The sequence below is a fragment of the Asterias rubens genome, chromosome 3 (assembly GCF_902459465.1).
Source record: "Asterias rubens chromosome 3, eAstRub1.3, whole genome shotgun sequence".
NCBI classification, from domain to species: Eukaryota; Metazoa; Echinodermata; class Asteroidea; order Forcipulatida; family Asteriidae; genus Asterias; species Asterias rubens.
In genome coordinates, this window is record NC_047064.1 from 21,467,406 (window position 1) to 21,483,839 (window position 16,434).

A 16,434-nucleotide genomic window follows, 5' to 3' on the forward strand; every position below is an offset into this window, starting at 1 on the left:
GTGGCGCACCACGAACTTTCTGAGTGCACATGTATTCTGATATTTATTGTGTACCTGTTAATTACTACTGCATGCATAAACAAAAACAAATTCTGAAGGGGTACGTTGTCATCGGAAGGAAAAGGCTACATCATTAGGTTAAAAATAACTGTGCTGAGTGTTTATTGAAGCATCTATGCTTGGGATGAAAGTAATTAGACCAACGTCAATCGTAAACAACAACCCTCATACACAACGCAAGGTCAAACATGACATGAGCCCACACGTTGGCCAGCCGCACAATCACCGAGTTCACCATTGGCTGCCAATGACATCATTATGCCAAGGTAAAAATAGCGGCGTTTTGATAGGCTCATATTCATGACATAATGTCTATTTTAAGAGCAGAGTAAAGAGCGATGTCGCAATAAAATGCAATAACGAACCGGTTTTCGTCATTCGATCTGAAAGTTTTGCTGGTGGAACGTGTAAAGAAGGGGCTGGAGAGCAACTCAACATCGAAGCAGAAAGCGCGTCTACCGTCCTTAAAAGACGGTAAAGCGACTGTCCAACTCGGACAAGAAAAGGACAAGGTACTGGACGAAACATTAACTTTACAAACCTTCATTTATAAAACCAATCTTGCTTCTTTTTACAACGAATTTACTACAAAAACAGTGCATTGCCATCGTTGAGTTGTTCTTTTTTATTATTGTTTGAATTAACATATTAACTGCTGCTCTGCACCACTGCAACAAGCGGAGGTTGAGTGAGTCAACAGACATGTCAGATACATGTATTGCGTTTGGATAACGGGATAACCCGTAGAGCACTAGAGGGATAACTTTCCGTATCACGCGACCACTTTTTCACTCATTTTTACAAAAAGGGATAGGCTTAAAACTTAAGCCATAGAGGTCATACTTACTATTAATTATTCATGGAGGTAGAAATATATTTCTGGATATATGGAAATATTAATTAGTTCATTCACTTCTGCTCTCACATTTGACTTTGCTACTTCCATTGCATTCAGTACTTTTGCAGTAAGTTTTGTGTGAATATGGATGGGCGTTTTATTAGGCTTCATTTAGCCTTCATTATGCAGAGCCCGAATCTACAGGTATACAGGTATACCTCCATGCTATATTTTATTACTTCATATCGAAAGAAAAAATGGTGACGTGGTACGGAAACTTTTCCGTCAGTATTGTTTACAGATCATTTTTATTTTGTACTACTCATTATGGCATTAGTCCTACAACTATTATGAGTTTGGTTCCGCCATAGTTGCATAGTTGAGATGATAGCGGAACAAACTTCATAATTGTAGGAGTAATTTTGTACCAGTTCTAGGTACTAGTAGTAGTAGTAGTAGTAGTTCATTGTTTAAGGTTCTTAAATTGTTACAATCTTAACAACTACTATCTTGATTTCTTATTTTATTAGGGTGTGCAAACGCCCTCAGTGGTCTGCTAAAAGGGTATAGACCCTCTTTACCGTGGATTCTCCCGAATCGATCATCAGTAACTTCAGTTCAGAATGGAATTTTACGGAGACTCCATTTGTAAAAACAGCCAACATGGCTTGCGAGGCAGTAGTCGGCCTCGCCCTAAAGCCAGGCCGAACAGTAGATGGCTTGATAGGTCAGAGCAACCACCTTCTCCGAGACCCTCCGGCCTCGGACTTGGCTCAACAGGCTGCTCTGATCTCGAGCAGTCTATTTAACCATGGTGAGTTTTAGTATCATTTGTCTAGGACCCTTTTCGAAACCACAGCTTTGGCTCCAGATTCGGCTTTACGCTAGCTTGGACCCCGCGGTTGTTTTTACAGCTGTTCGTGCTTTGCGTACGTGCTCAGGGATTCAGATGAGAGAACATATCCTGAAACCAAATCTAAAGCCAAAGCCGTAGATTCTAAAAGGGCCACAGAACACTAATCATATCCCCTTCACCTTGAAACTTAAGTTCTAGGAAATGACCCATCTAAAATCAAGTTCTATTTCCTTAAGAATCATTGCACTTTCATTATTTTTACTTTGAACTCGCAGGTGATCCCGACCTGTCTTTCTGCGATGTTCTAGCAGACGCCATTGAGACAGAGTCGGACAAGCCTTCCACCGTCAATGTGGAAGAATTCACAGACCTCATGCTCTTCCCGGAGCTGCAAGGAGTCTTTGAAATTGACGACTTTCCGGTATTTCAAGACTTTCCTTTTGAGCCCTTGGGAGGAGTAGATGGCATGCTCAAGCCGACGAGGGAAACGATCCCATCCATTGCTACGGTTGCCGATAGCAACGGTGAGATCAGCCCGGCTGAGAGCGATGCGTCTGTCGAACATTTCTTCAACACATTTACGGACCTGACCAGGTTTCTCGATAAACTTGTGAGTAATTCTCTGTTTGGTATTAATCCATTTAATAATATTGCATTTTTCCCTTATTATTTAAAAAAAAAAATTATTTAAATGTCTTATGGACTAGTACAACTGATGCAATTTCAACTTAAAAGTTCTATGCTGAATGATCAGTTTGATTAATGATTTACAATTGAATGATTTTCATGTAGTATTCTTACCTTCTGAATTAACAAATTATGACAAACAACTTCTGTGGTTAGGTGACAGTTATAAATAAATCACAACAATAATCAATTCTCAAAGAAACCACCATTGTTAAGACAAACTGAATTATTCATTAGCATATAACTGAATTATTCATTTATTAGCATATAACTGGCTGTCAATAGGCTGATGCAATAGCTGGTAACCATACACTTGAATGCACAAAATAAATGCATTATGCAAAAGGTCAAAGGTTGTCTAATAAGTGATCAATATTCATGATGTGATCTCAGATTGCACAACCAGTTGCAATCTCATGCCTTTCTATTGTATGCTACTACTGAACCCTGGGTATTGCACAACACTGTGAAATATCAAGTCAAACTCATACAACCTAAATAAGTTTGTTGATAAACACAGAAAGGTTTCATTATTCTTACAAGCAATGCGATAACAACTTGTCAGTGCTACAGCACCATACAGAGAAGTCAATTTGTTAGGAAATGTTTATGTTCTGCAAATCTCATTTGATAAATGGCTGTGGCAATTCTCAATCGTATGACGATTCAAATATGGGAATACACTGGAAGTACAAAGCAAATGGTGGGTAGAAAATACAAGTAAAATTTTCCTCTGTAATTTTTGGCTTTAGCAGTAACTTTTTGGCAGATCTAAATCACTTGAAATTTTTGTTTACTCGTGAGTAAAAATTGTTTTAAATTATTTTGAGTATACAAGAAGCTTTTATTTGGACTTTGAAGTACAATCATCACAAGCATTCCTTGTGAGATTGTTTTTAATTTAACTTGGCAGAATGTCGTTAATGGCAGTATGTTTTGACTGTGAGTCTTTTTCAAAGGCCAAACTTGAATCAATATTTTCCATTGAAACTAAATCTATTGTTTTGTTTTGTTTTGTAACTACAGGAGGAGGCTGGTCCATCTGATTTCAATGACGTGGCTACTTTCATCGCAGAAAGCAACAAACCCTTTGGAAATGATGCAGAACCTTCTGGAACTGCTACCATGACAACCCTGCCAACATCTGTTGGCTCTGAGACAGCAAGCAATGATGAGATTCGTGTCGACCCCACTGGCCCAACCAAAATGGACAGTGAGGCCCCTCCCACAAAGAGGGCACGCACATCTCACTCCAAACCCTCTAAAGCTTCAGCCGAGCAGAAGTACCGACACCGCCGCGATAAAAACAACGTGGCGTCGCAACGTTCTCGAGCATCCCGCAAAGTGCGCGAGAAGAGTATGGCTGTTAAAGCTAAAGAGCTGGAGGCAGATAATGAGCGTTTGAGAAAGCGCATCGACGAACTTTCTGTAATTGCCGAAGAGGCACGAAAGTGCCTTGTTGAATCTCTGTCTCAGAAGTAATCTGGTTTAGTGGTTAACTAAACGGGTGTAATCTCCAATTTCACTAACTAGGTCATTATTTCTCAACTCACAAAACACACTTTGTTAAGGTGACTGCACAGGAACTGAGTTCCGAAATACATTTATTTTATGACGCTTTATAACTGTGTCACCTTGTAGTTTTACATCATTTTATTTCTGACTGGAATAAAATGGTTGAGAATTACTGGACAAAGATGTGGTAACTGTGAATGTTGTGAGGACGTTGGAGATTTTAACCCAGTTTTCCATTGACTAACAGATTACTCTGATTGCGGAAACACTTTTAAGAAAAGGATTATATTTTGTAAAAAGGTAGGTTTAGTTTTAGACCAGGAACGTAGTTGTACACATTTGTTTTATGTACAAGCTGTTTTCACATATGTACCAAGTTGTCAGATTATTTGTTAATGACACACATAATGTGACCTCCCTCAAAATAAGAATCACATTGGCATTGGCATTATTTAAAATGTTACCATGATAACATTTTATTTAATTACAAACAGCCAACGTTGGTTATCTGTTTTTTGTTTCTCCACATAGTAAAACAAAAACAAAAGTCTGAATACTTGTCATTGCCAAAAGCAATCCAGAAATATTTATAGTGCAGAAACACATGATGTACAAAATAATTATTAGTGGAACTAACAAAATGACTACATGTTGATTTTTACTTTGTAGGAGCATTTCTCTTCGAGTTTTACATCAAAATAATTTTCATAAGCTGGAGTTCCGTGAAATTGTAAGTAAAGCGGGGACAATATACAACATTAAAAAAAAATTTTTAAAGGGTTGGATAATGGATTAATTTCAATTGATTGTGTGTGGAAACAATGTCTTTGAAACATCAGGTTTAGTCAATCTTAAACTAATTGATTTGTTTAATTGGGTGTGTAAGATAAAAATGTTCATTTACTATTTAGTCAGTTTACCAACTGTTTTAAAAATGTTTTATCTGAAAACAAACCTGTACTCAGTTCTGTATATATTTTTGTTAAAGTGTACATGTAAATAGTTAAAAAAAAAAATTATTTTGGAAAATCTCTGGGGCACTGAATTATCAAGATAAACAAACATGGCTTAGATGTCCTAAAATTCGATAGCGAAATTGGTAATTAGATTGCCACTTTCCCCATATCAGACAGTATTTTTTATATTTCAAATCAATACTTGTAAAGTGAAAGATTTGTAGTTGCCTGTGAGCACTGGGTTTAGCTGGTATTGTTGTTAATTTGGAAATAAATGTTAAATAAGTTGATAAAGAATAATAAGATTGAGGATTGTGGTAACACCATATTATTTATAATCTTATAAATGGTGCTGCACACCGTGTCGGCCAATGTCATACTAGAGACTTTTATCACGGTGAAGCAATTCTTTTTCTTCAAAATTCAAACCAATTGTAACCAAACTGAGGCTCTAAGGGAAATTAGTCTTGAACCTTTTGATAAAGAGGGAATTTAAATCTTGGCGTTATTGTCAAACCAGGGAATCTAACATCTGTAGTGGTAATGGGAGACTTTCTGGGACGATAGAGGGCAGCAGACTTACCGGGTAAATCCATTGTTCTCAGAATTATGCGCATGTTCAGAACTACGTAAACAATGGAAATTTACCCGGTATGTCTGCTGCCGCCTAGCGTTGGAAAGTCTCCTATTGAACTGATCCAATTATCAAAACCAATTATTGTATTACCACAAACCTCCATCTTATTCTACTTTCTTTCACCATGCACATTGTTTTCAAATAATACTAATATGTCTTAGTACTGATGACATCACAGTTTATTACCCTTTTGCAGAAGAATAGGACAAAATAAAAAGGGCTATGCTGGATGTCAAATACTTGTAGAAGAATCGTATTTCATTTGGGAAAATATACTGCAAAGTCTTTGAAATAAACGTGAATAAATCGAGGTGAAAAACAAATGAGACCAATCTGTGTGGTGTGGACATTTTTTACTTATTTGAGAAGTTAATTGGATAAAAAAGAGATAATAAAATTATATAAAAGTGTCTTTGTCTGTTATACTTGTTGAATTTGGAATGTCAATAAACTGCTCTTCTCATAACCATATAAAGGCAGTGGATACTATTGGTAATTACTCAAAATAATTATTAGCATAAAACCTCACTCGGTAACGAGTAATGGGGAGAGCTTGATATAAAACATTGTGAGAAACGGCTCCCTCTGAAGTGACGTAGTTTTCGAGAAAGAAGTGATTTTCCACGAATTTGATTTCGATACCTCAAGTTTAGAACTTGAGGTCTCGAAATCAACCATCTAAACGCACACAACTTCGTGTGACAAGGGTGTTTTTTCTTTCATTATTATCTCGCAACTTCAACGACCAATTGAGCTCAAATTTTCACAGGTTTGTTATTTCATGCATATGTTGAGATACACCAAGTGAGAAGACTGGTCTTTGACAATTACCAATAGTGTCTAATGTCTTTAAAGGACACTAATTGTTTTGAAATTAATTCATGGAAATATTGGGATATGAAGAAGGATGACAATGAGAACACACATAATAGTGTGGAATTTGTGCGGGGTGTACATGGGACTGGGAATATCTATCATATGTACGAAATTATATTGGAATACAATTATTTTTCTTGACATTAAATAAAAGTAATGGCGCAATGCTATCTCCTGCCATTTGTATGAGTCACAAACTCGTTTGATAAATGTTTTAAATCATTTACTGTGGAAAGTTTAAACTTCAAAAGTCAAGATTTCAAATGGGGGTGGGGCATCCGGGGCGGGGGGGTGTATCCAGGGGGCGGGGCCGGTGGCCCTAACATCAACCAAAAAGAGGTGGGGTGCACTAATAGGAACAATTTCAGGCGCAAAACTATTTGTTGTAAACCACCCCTTTTACCTAGTTTTGGGGGTTATGCGATGATTTTTATTACGATAATTTATAACAACCATGGGGTTCTTTGCTTCGTCCACTTTTGAGGGAATCTTTGATAAAGTTAGGTTTTTAAAGTTGGTCAATTGTTTTGCTCGGGAAGTGCAGGGGTGCTCAAAAAAACTGGTACGGGCGTTTCTTTCTTGGTTGATTAGCAAAAATTCCAGACGGCTCAGCTGACCATGGAGGTACGGGTACTCCATGCTGGCTGACCTCGCCAATATTTAAAAGAAATCTTTAAGTTTATTTGTCCGAAACTATTGGTTTTCAAGAAGCTGAGAGACTTTTAAGTGTTTATTGTGTTGAATAATTCATATGAAATGTTCTTATAAATAATTTGTTGTTATGGGAGTTTGCACCTTGCATCCCATAGGCACGCATTTACGCACTCTTGTGTCTGAAGTGCTATCCATGCATCCATCGCACAGTTTTCTTGCTTTATAACGTAATGGTTTAATAATAGTCAATGGTGTAATGGCTTGGACTAGAGTCTGAACTCATGTCATGTTCTATCTAACGTTACAATGATGAGGACCAGTCTATAGGTTATGTTTTCCAATTGCTGCAACATATGCGAACAAATTTCCCAGGGCACATGTCGAGTAGGATTCTACTCTACTCTACTCAGTATATAACTGGTACTCTTCACGTCGCTGCGTTAAGCCAATGCAAAAATAACTGAGTACCAGCATACACCATACCATACACATACACGCATACATAACATACATGTACACATGTGTAATGTACACATGTGTACACTGCATGCTCTCGTTCGTTTCGTCGTCGCGTAATATACAAGCGTCGTCGTCGTCCCCACAGCTAGTTAGTTGACGGGGAGTTGGTGATATGATGCCGATCCGAAACATTGATGGACATCTTTTCTCGGTAAGAAATTGTTTTTGTGCACGGTGTTCTTAACTGGTCATTATCAATATTATAAATGATCAACGTCAATTATTTTATATCAGATACTTAAGACTTTTACTCTAATTTGTAACTATCATTATCAAATAACCTGTTCATTTATGGGGCTAGTTCATCCCTTATTCTTTACTCTATGTTCTTACCATGGAGGAATAAAAGATTCCTCCATGTTCTTACTTATTCTTATTCTTTATTTGGCCATTAAACATTAACAATATACAAGCAGACAGTATGTAAAATAAATAATATAAAAACAAAAGTAAATACAAAGCAAGACAAACAGTAAGGGCACAGGAAATTACAAAACAACCCTAATGTGATGGCCAGGATCAACAAAAGTATAATTAAACACACTACACAGTAGCTCGAAAGCCTGTTAGTTATTTTTTAATCCAGTCACATAGGGAGGCTAACTCACTATATACTCTCTTTGGAAAAATAAAAATAATTTAAAGTAAATATAAATAATCTGTATACACAAAGCACAACTTGAAACAACAAAACCAAAAACAAACCAGAAATTAGACAAGCAAATAAATAAATAAATAACCAAATTGTTCATTAAAAAATATAAATAAAAAGTAACAATAAGTAAATGAATAAATAGTTGGAAAGGTACATCATGTAACAAGAAATATAGCAACAAATAAATCAAAATATGGATGGATAAACAAAAAATAGGTCAATAAATAAACAGACAAATTGATAAAAGAACAGTGCAAGCAACGAAATGTTAATCAAACTAACTCAATAAAAGGATGATTAAATATGAATAAAGCAATCAAAACAACCAATCAATTGATAAACAAATAATCAATAAACCAGAAATTAGATAAGCAAATAAATAGTTAAATTAATAAATAACAAAAATATTGATACTTTATTTCTGAGTTACATGCACTCATTCGTCTATCTAAATATTGATATTTTATTTCTGAGTTACATGCACTCATTCGTCTATCTATCCACTCATTCATTTATTCACCCATATTTTTCCTTTATTATATCCAACTGCAGGTTATAATGTAGAAATCAACCTTCAAGCAGTACTGGACTACCATGAAATAATGCAACTACTCCTCCGCCCCACTAGCCTTTTGTCAAGGCCTTCGTGGCTTAGACACTAGCTTCGTAGAGCCGTGATTCGAGGCACCTGGAAGGGGATATTCGCAGGCAGGTCAAACCTTCCAGTCATTTTGAATGCGGATCTATGAAGCAACGAAGGCTACAGTACCCCTGGTGGTACACAAGAGTATCAGACCAGTTGTCAGTAAAAGTTCTCATGCATGCTGCATAGTCTCTACAGCTTTTACATATTGTGGGACAGAAACCTCATTTCATATTTGGGGAAAACAGCAAAAGTTTACAAAAATCACATACCCATGTCAAAATGTTACTTTTGACATGAATACTAAAAAATACAGTATGTTCAAGTTGCAGTTAATGCTAAAAAAAATTATTTTGTACTTATGTAACAAATGTTTAAAATACTCAATCATATTATGCATATATTTAAAGGCAGTGGACACTATTGGATAATTACTCAAAATAACAATTGAGTAATGACGAGTAATGGGGAGAGGTTGATAGTATAAAACATTGTGAGAAACGGCTTCCTCTGAAGTGCCTTAGTTTTTGAGAAAGAAGTAATTTTCCACAAATTTGATTTCGAGACATCAGATTTAGTGTGACAGGGGTGTTTTTTTCTTTCATTACTATCTTGCAAGTTTGATTACCAATTGAGCTCAAATTTTCACAGGTTTGTTATTTTATGCATAATGTTGAGATACACCAACTGTGAAGGCTAGTCTTCGACAATTACCAATAGTGTCCACTGCCTTTAAATAATGTTAGTCCATTATACTATGTTACATGAAACAGTTTCCATGCTACTAGACCATTTTTATATTATTTGGATGTTGATATCAATGACCAAATGTCATGGTTGAAAATAATAATAATAAAGCATGCAAAAACATTCAATGTAACTTTTAAAGGCACTGGACACCTTTGGTAACCAGTCTTCTCACTTGGTGTATGTCAACATAATGCACAAAAAAACAAACCTGTGAAAATTTGAAGTTGCGAGAGTATAATGGAGGAAAAAACACCCTTGTTGCACAAGTTATGTGCTTTCAGATGCAAAATTCGAGCTTGAATTCAATCAAATATTTGAGTGAGAAATTTTTGTTCTTTCTCACAAACTACGTTACTTCAGAGGGAGCCATTTCTCACAATGTTTTATACTATCAATAGCTCACCGTTACTTGTTACCAAGTTAGTTTGAGTAATTACCGATAGTGTTCAGTGCCTTTAATAAGGGAATAAAAGGGTAGCGACGGTTTCTTACGTGTGATCGGCTCGGGCGAGGGTCTTGAGCGTATGGCAACGACCCTGCAAGGTTTAAACGGACGATTAAGAAGGAGTCACTACTTTTTTATTCCCATTCATAAATGCCCTTTCGTTAAAAAATTTGACCGTTTAAAATATGAGGTTTGAAGTATTTAGTTAAAAACCTTTGTGGAGAGTCTGTTGCGCGTGGGTTGTGTGTATGCGCGCAAGCTTAGAAATAGGTTGCGTGTGCGAACTTAGAAGTAGATTACGCGCTGTTGTTAATAGCTATGAATTGCATTCTGCATAATAATCTTGCGCGTCTGACACGCAGAAGCCAGCCAGTTATAAACACTGGTCATTATCAACCAGTTAAACACCCCCACGTGACGCGCTCTCCACCACTATGAGTAGAGGAACTGTCTGGGGTATTTATGAATGCTTTTTAAATCTCTTTTCCATACAATGCTCTTCATAGTATCATTGTGTTATTAACATCTCAAAACCTTTTTATGCATCTGTAGTAGAAAGTAATTAGTGACAAAAACCTGCATTATGAAGGGATGTGCCCTGTAACCCTGCAGTGAACATGTGAATTAAATATGGCAGGAGATTTAAGTTTGTAGCAAGTGATGGTCTTTTGCCATTGTTCAACAGTGGCTGTCAATCTTTAGCTTCCATGGAATTGCAACAAAATGTTGCTAAACACACTTGCTTGGCAAACAAATTACTTCTCACAAACTGTTGTTTAAAATGTTCAATACATTTTCAGACAAAAAAGGTTTTTGGGATACATAACTTTGAGTGAGCAATGATTGCTCACCCATAATAGGACCTTGGTCAGACAATTTTCTCACAAGAAAAAAGGTTTAAGTTCAAAACAGTTTCAAAGTTGGGAGCACTTTTTATTATTATGACAGATTTCTGTTAAATGCATAGAGCTATACATATATTGATGTGACTAGAGCGCTAACACCCCATTATACAGGCAATAAAGTTTTGAAGCCGTGTGGGCGCATCAATGTTTATGTACAAACGAATACAAAAGCTTGATATTTTGTATGCCAATTGTACGGCTATTTGCATGATAGTGTATTTCGTCGTGTGCCCGGCAAAAGGGCGTAAGGCCTTACGCCCTTTTGCCGGGAACATAAAGTAGTTCGTCCCAGTAACAAAAGGACGTAAGCAACAAAATGGCTCCTGACATGAAAAATATGTCATTTTTGTTTGTTCTTTTGCTAGAATTACCCTGAAGACATGTTTCCCCATTCCCCATGCAGAATTTAACCTTTCTAGAATGACTTTTGCATGGCAACAAATTTACCAAACTTTCCCGCTCATAATTCTTGAAACACAAATTTTAACATAAATTGCTTACGTCCTTCTGCCGGGAACTTTCCCTTACGTCCTTTTGTTATTTTCTATGTGTCACCGAACCAAAAGATGCAGCAAATGTAAACGCACAATCTGCTGATGAGCGTCCAAACTGCGAGCGTCATTTGCGTCATGTTAAAAAGGCACGTATACTTTTTAAAGTTTTCGTAGCGCAGACAGACGCGAATGGGCAGTCGCGTACGAAAGCGTACACGCCGAATGTTAAAAAACGCGCCAATGTGAATTAAAATCGTTTCGTAGTCATGCAACACATCAAACATGTCTGTGCCCAGGGTGGCTTCAAAACACAGAGCAAGTTAGCGCTATATAAATGTAGTTTATTATTATTATTATTATTATTAGTCAATATATATAGCTCTATGGTTAAACGCAACCTTTGAATTTGTTTTTTATGCGATTATTTGACATTAATATGTGGAACTCAGTGTTGTAACTGCGATGGATTTTTTCAATAAACCTGTTTAATATTAAATTGAATTAATTTTGTCAACTTGAGTTTGCATTGCATTGATTAAGATTCTTCCTCTTTACATGCTTTATTCTTGACCTATGCTTCAGCACTGTGTAGGATTCGTCCCCTATGCTTCAGCACTGTGTAGGATTCCGGTCCTATGCTTCAGCACTGTGTAGGATTCCGGCCCTATGCTTTAGCATTGAGTAGGATTTTGGCCCTATGCTTCAGCACTGTGTAGGATTCTTCCCCTATGCTTCAGCATTGTGTAGGATTCTTCCCCTATATGCTCAAGCACTGTGTAGGATTCCGGCCCTATGCTTTAGCATTGAGTAGGATTTTGGCCCTATGCTTCAGCATTGTGTAGGATTCTTCCCCTATATGCTTAAGCACTGTGTAGGATTCTGGCCCTATGCTTTAGCACTATGTAGGATTCTTCCCCTATGCTTCAGCATTGTGTAGGATTCTTCCCCTATGCTTTAGCATCGAGTAGGATTTTGGCCCTATGCTTCAGCACTATGCAGGATTCTTCCCCTATAATAATTATGCTTAAGCACTGTGTAGGATTCTGGCCCTATGCTTTAGCACTGTGTAGGATTCTGGCCCTATGCTTCAGCACTGTGTAGGATTCTTCCCCTATGCTTTAGCATTGAGTAGCATTCTCTGACACTTTCGTAATAAAAACTCTGCATGCTATTCTGCAAACACATTATAATGATCCATGATTAACAAGGCAGAGGGCGCCCTATCTAGCCCTCCGTTGGTTTTAGCAATCATTGGTTTTGTACAGTAGTATATGGTGTAGAGCAGAAAGCACAGAGGTCAATGAGTAGAGTAGAATCCTACACCGCCTGTGTGGTAAAATTTTTGTACGCATATCGTGCAGGGTATAATGTTTTCTCACGTGATAAAACACCACTTTGTTTACCTTTTGGATCAACAAAGCAAAAGCGGAATGCGTCTTCGTCTCGTGATGGAAAATAAAGGGAAGTATTCACACTAATAAAATAATTCGCAAACTGAAAACAAGTTGCAGTCATTTAGATCTGTGAAAGCTGGGGGAGAGACAGCTGCGGAAGGCATTGAATACTTCCTCCAATTGTTGAATTGAAACCGCGTACATGTACATGTTTGGGGTCCCCCTTTTTTCTTACCAAACTGACGACTGTGAGGACTTCTTCGTTTAAAAACTTAGTTAGCTGGGCAAAGGAAGGAGGACCGAGAAGGGAATTCGCGGAAATGTCCGATACACACAAGGAAGCTATGCTGGGTGGTGGTGGTAGCAGTAGTGGCAGCACCGTGACCATACCACAGCCTACAACGACCGGCGACAACTACCCGTCGTATCCAGGGATGTCGACCGCAGGCATCTCCTACCCAACGGCGCCCGGGACCATCGGAACTGGAGTCCCCACGACGCACGTTCAGCTAGCTGCCGGTAGTGCGGGCCTTGTCCCGGTACCCCCTCAGGCATGTCAGCAACAGTACCCGCAGTTGACTAGTGCCCAGAGGCCACGCAAAAGTTTAATAGTTGCATATATTTTGTGGACCTTATTTGGAATCTTCGGTGCGCATCACTTCTACTTAAGAAGGTACATTTTTGTTGTTGTTGTTGTTGTTGTTGTTGTTTTTGTTTTTTGTTGTTGTTGTCTTTGTTGTTATTGCTGTCAAAGGTTGTGGTTGGCCTTGCTGAGTGTTTTCACGAAAAACATAAAAATAATTTTAAAAAATTAGGTGCTGTTTAAAATCTGAAATTCAATTTTCCAATGTATTTTCCTTGCCCTTGCCCTACAGATACTTTTTCGGGATAATTTACGCCAGTACACTTGGTCTTTTTGGCTGTGGATGGGTCATTGATTTCTTCAGACTACCTTGTCTGGTGAATGAGACAAACCAAGAACAAAATGATTTATTAGTCCGTTATGACGCCACCTTGACAACAAATCAGATAAACAACCGCTACTTCATGAGAGATAGGTCTCTGGCTGATGCGTATGTACTTTGGTTTCCGCTTGGCATTTTTGGTAAGTTAAATACACGTCACATATAACTGTTTTCCCTTTTCCAATCATTGTTAATACTTCAATTTACTATTGAACATAAATATAAATTTCAAAGCATACCTAAGTAATGAACTTTACAAAAGTCTCAGAAAAAAAATTCCACAAAAAATTGTGAATTTTCAACTTTGAATATGTGTCTATGTACGAAATATATAAATGTTCATCTGAACTTTCTTTTGTACTAATATTTGTCTATATTTGTTTCATAAAGGATTTCATCACTTTTACCTTGGACGAATTGGCTTTGGAGTGATCTATTCCTTTACTCTTGGTCTGGGAGGTGTGGGCTGGTTGGTGGATTTCTGCAGGATCCCAAGTCTAGTTCAAGAAACTAATGACAAGTTAAGAAGGCTCCGGAATGGTGAAATGGTTGAACGAACTCTTGAATGCTCAGTTGCTGATGCTTACCAGTTAGCCTTCCCATTAGGTATGCTTGGGTTGCATCATTTCTACATGGGTCGAGTAGGCCAAGGTTTTGTGTATCTCTTCACCCTTGGCCTCGGAGGTATTGGTTGGTTGGTTGATCTGATACGACTGCCGTACCTTGTTGCGCGTCACAACAAGGAAGTACAGCAGCACCAAACCTGGTTGCGTCACCTTGACGATGCTTACATCTATGCAGTCCCTTTTGGTATCTTGGGATTCCATAGGTTTTATCTCAATGGGCCACTCATGGGGTTGTTGTACTTCTTCACTGCAGGGTTGTTCCTTTTGGGATGGCTCACTGATTTGGTTCGTATGCCTTGGCTCGTCATGGCTGCCAATGAGAAAGAAGCCAGGCGCCAAGAGCTTATCGGTAACGATCGTGTGTATGTATTTCAAGCTGCTGGTAATCCTGTGCTGATTCCCTCAAACTATGGCGCTATCTATCCGCCAGTTCCCCCTGAACCCCCTGAACCCCCATACCCAGCTCAACAGAACACGCACTATGTTCCCTATTATAACTTCCCTAATAACCAATCTGACCAAAACTTTGCCATGCCTCCTCCGGTTTCACCAAATACATGTCCACCTGAAAATCCACCCCCTTATAGCATGGATGCATCCCAACAACCCGCATGCCCGCCCTCCTACCAGCAGTCCTCAAATCAAGCTTGCAATCCATCTGCCCCGTTATTACAACCTGAACAAAAACCTCTATGCTGAAGAAAACAAACCCATTCAGTTTTGGAAGCAGAGTTTGTTTGTAAATTTTCTGGTATCTGGAAATTAAATTGTCATTCAAATAAAAACTGATAATATTATGATCATAAGTAACGGATGGATTTTATAAAACAAAGAAATAACTTAAAATTTGTTTGTAAAAATATTATCTGTGTGATCTGTAATATATCTATTGATATGATGTATGAAGTATCAGGTCACAAATTTACATACTTACAATAACCAGCTTACTTTGTTAAGTATCTCCAAATCAAAGTTGTATTGAGACTGTAGTGTCCTTCTGTCCTCAGTGAAATTTTTCAGATAAAAGTTTTGAGCCTCTTGAATTTGTCTTGAAAATTTAAGTGTCAGATAAAAAGGTACATGTAGACCTTAGTGTTTTTTGGATTTAGGAACTTAAAGGAACATATTGCCTTGGATCGGTCGAGTTGGTCTTTGAAAAGCGCTTATAACCGTTTGTTATAAAATGCATCTGGTTAGAAAGATAATTTAAAAGAAGAATACAATGATCCACATAAATTTGCCTCAAAATTGCATGGTTTTCCTTTTACTTTGCGAACTAACAAGGTCGGCCATTTATGGGAGTCAAAAATTTTACTCCCATAAATGGCCGACCATGTTGGTCGGCGAGGTAAAAGGAAAACCACGCAATTTTGAGTGATACTTGTGTGGGTCATTATATTCTACTTTTAAAATATCTTTCTAAGCATATGCTTTTACAACAAACGGTTACAACGCTTTTCAAAGACCAACTCGACCGATCCAAGGCAACGTGTTCGTTTAATACTTTAAACTGAGGCAGAACTGCTGATTAACTGCAGTCAAATGTAATCAAAAGTTTTAAAAGTTTTAACCAGTGACTAGAGATGATATTTGTATAAGTCTTCACAGTTTATAATCAGTTCTGACTGTTGTAAAAATTTCACCTTCAACTTGTAAAATCCTTTCTGATGGTTTAATTTTTACACAAACTTTAACCAGTACAGCAAAACAATATTTTTGTATGTAATAAGCCACTATTAATTTGAAAACGTTCTGTGTGAGATATTCTTTCCACTAAGTTTATATACTGATTTGTACTTGACACCCAAGGCTTTGAATTGATAATATTAGAAATGTTGTTGGCTTTGTGCTCTGGATGTTATAACGTTGTAAAAAGCGGTCAGTCGCATTACACAAAAAGGACATGGTAAAAAAAACACTTGTCACAATTAAAAAAAAATCTCCTCTATCAAAAAGATT

General features: G+C 37.5%; 2 protein-coding genes across 2 annotated transcripts; both read left to right on the plus strand.

Moving 5' to 3' along the window:
- The first annotated feature begins 423 nt into the window (after positions 1-423).
- LOC117288153 (CCAAT/enhancer-binding protein beta-like) lies at positions 424-5,527 on the plus strand. Its single transcript, XM_033768873.1, has 4 exons — positions 424-572; positions 1,429-1,712; positions 2,030-2,364; positions 3,468-5,527. Exons 2-4 carry the CDS (start codon positions 1,562-1,564, stop codon positions 3,921-3,923), a joined length of 942 nt encoding a protein of 313 aa, XP_033624764.1. The 5' UTR covers positions 424-572; positions 1,429-1,561; the 3' UTR covers positions 3,924-5,527.
- A 7,374-nt stretch (positions 5,528-12,901) lies between these two features.
- Positions 12,902-15,656, plus strand: LOC117288580. The gene is made up of 3 exons (XM_033769491.1): positions 12,902-13,557; positions 13,760-13,989; positions 14,240-15,656. Exons 1-3 carry the CDS (start codon positions 13,205-13,207, stop codon positions 15,172-15,174), a joined length of 1,518 nt encoding a protein of 505 aa, XP_033625382.1. The 5' UTR covers positions 12,902-13,204; the 3' UTR covers positions 15,175-15,656.
- The last annotated feature ends 778 nt before the right edge of the window (positions 15,657-16,434 follow it).